At 41.7% G+C, this 7,631-nt stretch overlaps 1 protein-coding gene across 1 annotated transcript; it reads right to left on the bottom strand.

Moving 5' to 3' along the window:
• Positions 1 to 5,356: 5,356 nt before the first annotated feature.
• OOSP2 (oocyte secreted protein 2) lies at positions 5,357 to 7,436 on the bottom strand. The gene is made up of 3 exons (XM_042783061.1): positions 7,361 to 7,436; positions 6,248 to 6,426; positions 5,357 to 5,368 (listed from the first exon to the last, which is right to left on the bottom strand). Exons 1-3 carry the CDS (start codon positions 7,434 to 7,436, stop codon positions 5,357 to 5,359), a joined length of 267 nt encoding a protein of 88 aa, XP_042638995.1.
• Between the last annotated feature and the right edge of the window lie 195 nt (positions 7,437 to 7,631).

Raw genomic sequence — 7,631 nt, 5'->3', positions numbered from 1 at the left:
TCCATTAAAACACATTAAACACATTAAAACACATTAAACATTTTAAAAGATAAGAGAACAAGTGGGATCCTTGGGCATTATTGCAGCTTTAAGTAGCACATCTGTGGTACAATCGTCCTATTGTCACAGCTGCAGGTGCAGGTGGGGGAAGAGGAACCATGTGATTTGCAGAGGAATGAAGCTGTACATAAACATCATTGCTCTACAAAGAGAAAAAAGAATCAGAAAATGTTTTGGTCCATTTCTCCACCTTTTACCTCAGAGAGTCTAGTGATCCTAAGTCGTGGGGAGGGATATGAAAGTGACAAGTGTTTGAGATCATGGCCCCAAAAATGAAGTGTGGGAATTGTATATGTCTGTTGTTGTTGTTGTTATGTGCCATTGAGTCGGACGTGACTCATAGCAACCCCTCCTTGGGTTGCCGAGGCAGTATCACTATGGAAGTAGATTGCCCAACCTTCTTTCCAAGGAGTGGCTGGTGGGTTTGAACCGCCAGCCCTCTGGTTAGCAGTCAAGTGCCTTAAGCACTATGCTACCAGAGCTCTTTATATATGTCTAGGAATGTAAATATTTTTGTGTCTTTTAACTATTAACACCTTTCTGATTTAACATAACATCGGTACCATCTCAAATTTTAGAAAATGCATATACTTCTAGTCCAGTTCTTATACTTTATAGCTAAGTCAAAGTATGTAATTATATGTTTATTACATGTTTGTATTTATATATAGGTCTGTCTCTGTCTCTGTAAGGTGTGTGTGTGTGTGTATATATATATTCAGAATTTTCTTTCACAGTTGTCTCAGAAGGAAAAGTCACATAAATTAGCAGGTGTACGTGTACTCCCTGGCAGGTAGGCAGGCATTTAATCCTTTTAGGACAGGATCTGAGTTTAAGACATTTCTGAGTGTTCCTTCTTATGAATTACTTACCTCTACCCACCCAAAGTCCACATTCTGTGGTTTCAGTATTAATTTTAAAGCATTTCTATTTAATAGTCTATGGATGTTGACTTTGGTGAAAATATTCCACTCTCATACTTGATCCTTCCTGGAGAGAGAGTCTGGTTCACACGGCTCTCTGTCAATTAGTGAGAGACAGATCAGGAGCTGTTATAAAGATTCTCACCTTTAGTAGTGCATCACACGACCTTCCCTGAATTGGAAGCACAGGCGTTTATTCAGTTTTGCATAAAAATACTCTTGATTCTCTCATAAAATATCCCTGGACAGCTTTAATCTATGTGCCTTCAGTAACCTCACCTGAAGTATCCTGTTGATTGTTTCTGTAGTGTGTAAACTCGCTACTCTTGATCTTCTTTTTTGGGGGTCACCCTGTGTATTTGTATCATTTCCTTTGATTACCTTTATCGGAGCAGGATGGCTACAGAAAGGGAGAAGACGACAAAGAATGAGGACTGGGAGTAAGTAATTTACTCAGGGCCTGGGGTTTGAGTTTAGAACCTGACACTAAGCCTCTGATTTTTGCTTTCCCTCCTTTTGTGCCAGCCTGCTTTGCTGTTGTAGGAGGAGCAATGTGAAGAGTCATCATCCTGTCCTCACTTTGGAAAATGAGTTATTACTTTAACAATTGGACCTATTGCTATCGTTAGCAACAACGTTGAGTCAGTCGGTTCCGGTGGCAACTCACAGCGACACAGTCTACAACAGAATGAAACACTGCCTATTCCTGCACCGGCCTCACAAGTGTTGCTGTGTTTGAGCCCATGGCTGAACCTAGTAAGCTTTATGCTAAAGAAAGTTCTCCCAAATAGACCATCAGATTTGCTCTTCGCTGATCGGAAGTCATTGATCTAAACATTTTACAGTCTTAGAATATCTGTAAAGAAGAGAGTCTAAATCATCTCCAAATGTCTGCTCCCATGGATTTTGAAGACAATTAAGACAGCATTCGAGTAAATGCCTCCTGTCTCCCTAGCCAATAGGTTCAAAATGATCAAATTGTCTGTGCTCATTCTTTGCTGATTTAATCAATCTCTCTAAAATTCCCTGTTGGTCTTCCTAAGAGATAAGAAATAGAATTAGTAATAGAACAGAATTATTGTGCAACCTAAGCACTACCTGGCGAGTGTAGATGTCTGGCGAGATTAGACCTGGTAGTTTGAAGCATGGCATGACACCACACTGGAGAGTAACTGATGTAAAATAACAATGGCACTGGCCACCACGTATAACATGCATTTCACGTTCCAGTTGTTTTTGTTGTTGTTAGGTGCTGTTGAGTTGGCTCTGACTTATAGCAACCCCATGTGCAAGAGAACGAAAACACTGGCTGGTTCTGCACCAGCCTCCCAATCCTTGCGGTACCACTGTGCCAATCCATCTCATTGAGGGCCTTCCCCTTTTTTGCTGACCCTCCACCTTACCAAGCATGACATCCTTCTCCAGGGAATGGTCCCTTCTGACAACATGACCAAGGTAGGTGAGATGAAGTCTGGTCATTCTTGCTTCCAAGGAGCATTCTGGCTGCACTTCTTCCAGGACAGATTTGTTTGATCTTCTGGCAGCCCATGGGACTTTCAGCATTCTTCACCAACACCACAACTCAAAAGCATACTCTTCTTCAGTCTTCCTTATTCATTGTCCAGCTCTCACAGGCATATGAGGCTATCAAAAATCACTTCACTTGCCAGGCTCTGTTCTAATCTGTTTACATGTGTTATCTCACTTAATCCTCACCACAAAGCTGTGAAATAGGTACTGTTCTCTCTACTTTAAAGATGAGGAAAGTGAGTCATGTAGTGATTTAAGTAACTTCCCCAAAGTCACCTGATAATGTAGCAGAGCTGGGAAATCAGGAATATAGAATAACCTGTCATCAAGAGACTAAGCAGTGTCTCTTGAGCATTTGGTCAGCCTGCCCTCGCAACGGTCTCTCAGCTTTGGCTCTCCTCTCTTCCCCTGGGCAGTTAAAGAGGATGTGAAACTAGTTTGGTGTCTTAGACTCACCAGGGGACCATACAGGCCACACATATTGAAGCTTCAAGATTTGAGAACTGTGATAAAAAGATGATTTCAGATACAAAAAGTAGACGTTCCCCTGGGAGAACCTGAGGAAACAAAGTGAGTTGGCGTTAAAGACTTTGATAGGAATGAGTGGGTCAGTCAACATCTCTAAAATGTGGTCCCAGCACCAATGACCTGTGGCCGCCCTGTGGATGTCAGAGTAGAACTGTGCTCCACATGGTTTTCAATCCGGATGTTTCAGAAGCAGATCACCAGGCCTGTCTTCTCATGTGCCTCTGGGTGGACTATTTTCCCCCCCACAGCTGTCGAGTTGGATCCAACTCATAATGACCACTCCTTGGGTTTCCAAGACAGTATCACTACTGAAGTAGATTGCCTAGTCTTCCTTCTGAGGAGTGGCTGGTGGGTTTGAACCACCAGCCTTCTGGTTAGCAGTCAAATAAATGCCTTAGGCACTACGCCACCAGAGCTAGCAGCCCTCAAAGATGTCTTCCCACTGGGAATGAGAGGGACATTTTCTCAGTGACCAGAGGATACATGGTCATAAGAGGTAATAGAACTCATTACTTGCATCTGAATACTATTGAGTCAAAGTTATTACTTATTGTCAAGAAAGGATTTACAACATCTTCTTTCGAGAAGCGTACTGAGGAACTGTACATGGTGTTTGAAGATTAGATGAGTAGGAGATATGTTAAGTGATGAAGAATATTTTAAACATTCTTCAGAAATGTTACATTCCTTTTAGGAAATGTGGATCATGTGGTGTGTAGAGAATAATGAAGTTTTAAGGAAGTGCTGTACTAGTTTCCATAGTGGTTGTACCACTTTATAGTCTCACCAGCAATGGATCAGAGTTTCACTCTCCCTACAACCTCACCAACATTTGCTGTTTTCTTTTTTTTTTGATCAGTGCCATTTTTGCAGGGGTGAGATTGTATCTTTTTGTGAGTATATGAAGTTTTGCTAATCTCCTCATTTGGAGGTGGCCAGAGTTAATATTGGTTAATATAGTCTCTAAGTTTATTTTCAATATGCATTTAATAAAATCGAAACTCTCCTATTACCTTATCTGGCCCTGTCACTAACTCTCATCAACATCCTAATGTTTTATATAGGAATGTGGTGTTATTTTTGTCAGGTGCCATCGAGTTGGTTCTGACTCATAGTGACCCTATGTACAACAGAACAAAACACTGCCTGGTCCATATATTAGACAATGTTTTGCTACTATTCCTAAGGTTTTCAGAGACCAGTTTTTTTCCAGAAGTGAACTGACATTTCCTTCTTCCTAGTGCCTAACACATTTGACCGCTAACTAGAAGCTTGGCAGTTCAAACTCACCAGCCACTACTCAGAAGGAAGGTTGGGCAATCTACTTCCATAGTGATACTGCCTTGGAAACCCAAGGAGGGGTTGCTATGAGTCAGATCTGACTCAACAGCAGGGAGTTTGGTTGTTTGTTTTTAATCTGTCTTACTTTGGAAGCTGTGCTGAAATCTGTCCACCATGGGTGACCCTGCTGGTATTTGAAATACAGTAGCATAGTTTTCAGCGTCAGCAACATGCAAGCCACCACACTATGACAAACTGACAGAAAAGTAGTGGATAGGGATATATATATACAATATTAAAATCTTGTTTTTAAAAGACTTTGTTTTTAAATGGAGACAAAGTTAAAGATTTCTTATAGGAGGTTGAGTGGAATGAGACTGGTTATATATGAAGACAACACATTGAAGTTATCTATCTATAAGGCTTTTCGACGATCCATATCCCTTTTCAAGTTGATGCCCTCATTCTATACATCCTAACCCCAAATCAGGAGGGGACACCAACATCTCTGCTGGGGACTGAGATGTTGGGAGACGAGTCAGGCAGTAAGTTCGTGTCATTTGAAAATGCCTGGTGAGCCTCCCACTTAGACTGTTTCTCCATTTGACTGCTGCTGGAAAGAACTGATTGCTTCTTAGGCCTAGAAAAATCCCCTGGGATACGAAGCTGCTTGGTCAGTGTTTCTGGAATAGAGCAGAGGTGGGCAAGCTGCTGTCAAAGGTCAGATAGTACATATTTTTGACTTTGTGGACCATACTGTCTTTATCACAGATACTCAGCTTTGTCCTTACATTGTGAAAGCAGCCAAAGGCAATATATAAATGAATGGGCAGGACTGTGTGCCAATAAAACTTTATTTATGGACATGGAAATTTAAATTTCATATAATTTTTATTTAAAAACTCAATCTCATTGCTGTCGAGTTGGATCCAACTCATGGCAACCCCTCCTTGGGTTTCCAAGGCAGTATCGCTACGGATGTAGAGGGCCCCAATTTTTACATATCATTTTAAAATGTAAAAACTATTCTTAGCTCATCTCATGGGCTATACAAAAATAGGTAATGGGCCAGATTAGGCAGGCCATAACTTGCTGACCCCTGATACATAGAGAAGAAAAAAAAAAAGAAAACCAAAAGAACAAAAAATAAAAAACTGGACAGGCATACCTTGTTTTATTGTGCTTTGCAGATATATTTTTTTTTACAAATCGAAGTTTTGTAGCAATCCTGCGTCAAGCAAGTCTGTTGGCACCATTTTCCCAACAGCATGTGCTCACTTGGTGTCTGTGGGTCACATTTTGGTAATTCTCACAATATTTCAGCCTTTCTCATCATGCTGTTGCACACTTCATAGACGACAGTACAGTGTCAATGTAACTGTCATATGCACTGGGAAACCAGCACATTCATGTGACTTGGTTTATTGTGATAGTCATTTATTGTGGTGGTCTGGAACCAAGCCTGCAATATCTCTGAGGTATGCCTGCACGCCCCTGAAAGGTGGGCAAGTTCCTTATCACATAGTTTTGTATTCTCTAGAGGGTGGTGCTTTGACAGGCAAGGGCACAGTTCTGTCTCACCTTCCATCACTACTTATGGCCTGGAAGTTACATTTGGGAAAATCAGGTAGCTTATTAGTAGGAGAGGAGTTATGATGGCACAGGGCCTAAGGCACTTGACTGATAACCAGAGGGTTGGTGGTTCAAACCCACCAGCCACTCCTCGGAAGGAAGGTTGGGCAATCTACTTCCGTAAAGTTTTACTGCCTTGGAAACCCAATGGGGGTTGTTTAGAGTTGGAATCGACTCCCTGGCAGTGAGTTTTTTGTTTATTAATAGGAAAAGTAATTAAAAATCTATGGCACACAGTTTGTGAGCTTTAAGGTGTTCAAGAAGACTTAGTTAATTAGGGAAAATTGAATCACCTGAATCCAGATGTTGCAGTCACTGGGATGGTATCGAAACTCATAAAATCCTTCCTGCACTGAGGTTACAGGACACTGTCCTCCCAGAAACACTTCACCAGGGGCCACAGGTAGATCATTATCAAATGCAGTCGGCTTAACTCTGGCCAGGAACAAAGAGGGGCTGCATCGTACATACACTATCGAGAGATGGAGAAGAGAAAGTGTTAAATAATACTGCGGTCCCCCGGATGCTCAGAAGTGCAGCAGAATCTGTTAACAATAAAAGGCACCCTTTCCCTGCTAGAGGAAACTACATTGTAGAGATGGTCTTCATATTTTTATCTTCTTCCCTCAGAAGAATCCAGGTGACTCCGTACATGAATGAGACTCAATCCCAAAAAGTTCACATATAAAATTTTATTAAAAATGATTAAGTCCATATTTCATAACTAAAATATATGTATATACATATATAGGAGCTCTGGTGGTGTAGTGCCTAAGGCATTTGACTGCTAACCAGAAGGTTGGCAGTTCAAACCCACCAGCCACTTCTCAGAAGGCAGTCTGGGCAATCTACTTCCGTAGTGCTACTGCCTCAGAAACCCAAGGAGGGGTCTTTATGAGTCGGATCTGACTCAACGGCAGTGGGTTTTATATGTGTATATGGGCATACATATGTATATAAACCAAAAAAACCCATTGCTATTAATTAGTTTCTGACTCCTAGTGACAGTGTAGGACAGAATAGAACTGCTCCATTGGATTTCAAGGCTGTAATCCTTACTGAAGCAGACTGCCATATTGCTCTTTCTCGGACTGGCTGGTGGGTTTGAACTGCCAGCCTTTTGGTTAGCACCTGAGTATTTTACCAGGGCTCTGACAATATGATCAGCTATCCTTAAAGGGGAAAGGGACACTGTGGGGCAAAGGAAGCCACCAGGGGACAAAAGCATATGGGGAAACAAGACAGTCCAACATCAACCATCTAAAGCAGACCATGTAGCGTTAGGCTCTTAGCTACTAGCAACATAGCATTTGTTACATGGAAACATTCAGACTTAGAAAGCCAAAGGTGAAGCCTCATTGTTGATCATCAATTACCCATCATCTCTCCTATTACTCTGTAAATACCTGGCTGTTCTCCAGAACAAGTCCAAATCAGGGAACAGAGGAGATGCAAGCCTCCTAACGCCAGCAAACCCTTCATCTGGCCAAAGCCCAAGGCAACACCCACTCAGGGAACCGGAAGTTGTGAGCGGGCCAACTGCCTTGCATTATTATAACCAAAACCACAGTCAGGTGTCCACAATAAGTCATCACTCTAGGCAACTTGGAGAAGGCTTTTACTCATTATAAGCAAAATTTAACATTTCACTATTCCAGGTGCTGAAGACCAGTGGGG

Source organism: Orycteropus afer, unplaced genomic scaffold (assembly GCF_000298275.1).
Source record: "Orycteropus afer afer isolate SDZICR_OR568_19922 unplaced genomic scaffold, OryAfe1.0 scaffold00622, whole genome shotgun sequence".
NCBI lineage: Eukaryota > Metazoa > Chordata > Mammalia > Tubulidentata > Orycteropodidae > Orycteropus > Orycteropus afer.
This window is presented reverse-complemented; position numbering and strand designations above follow the sequence as displayed.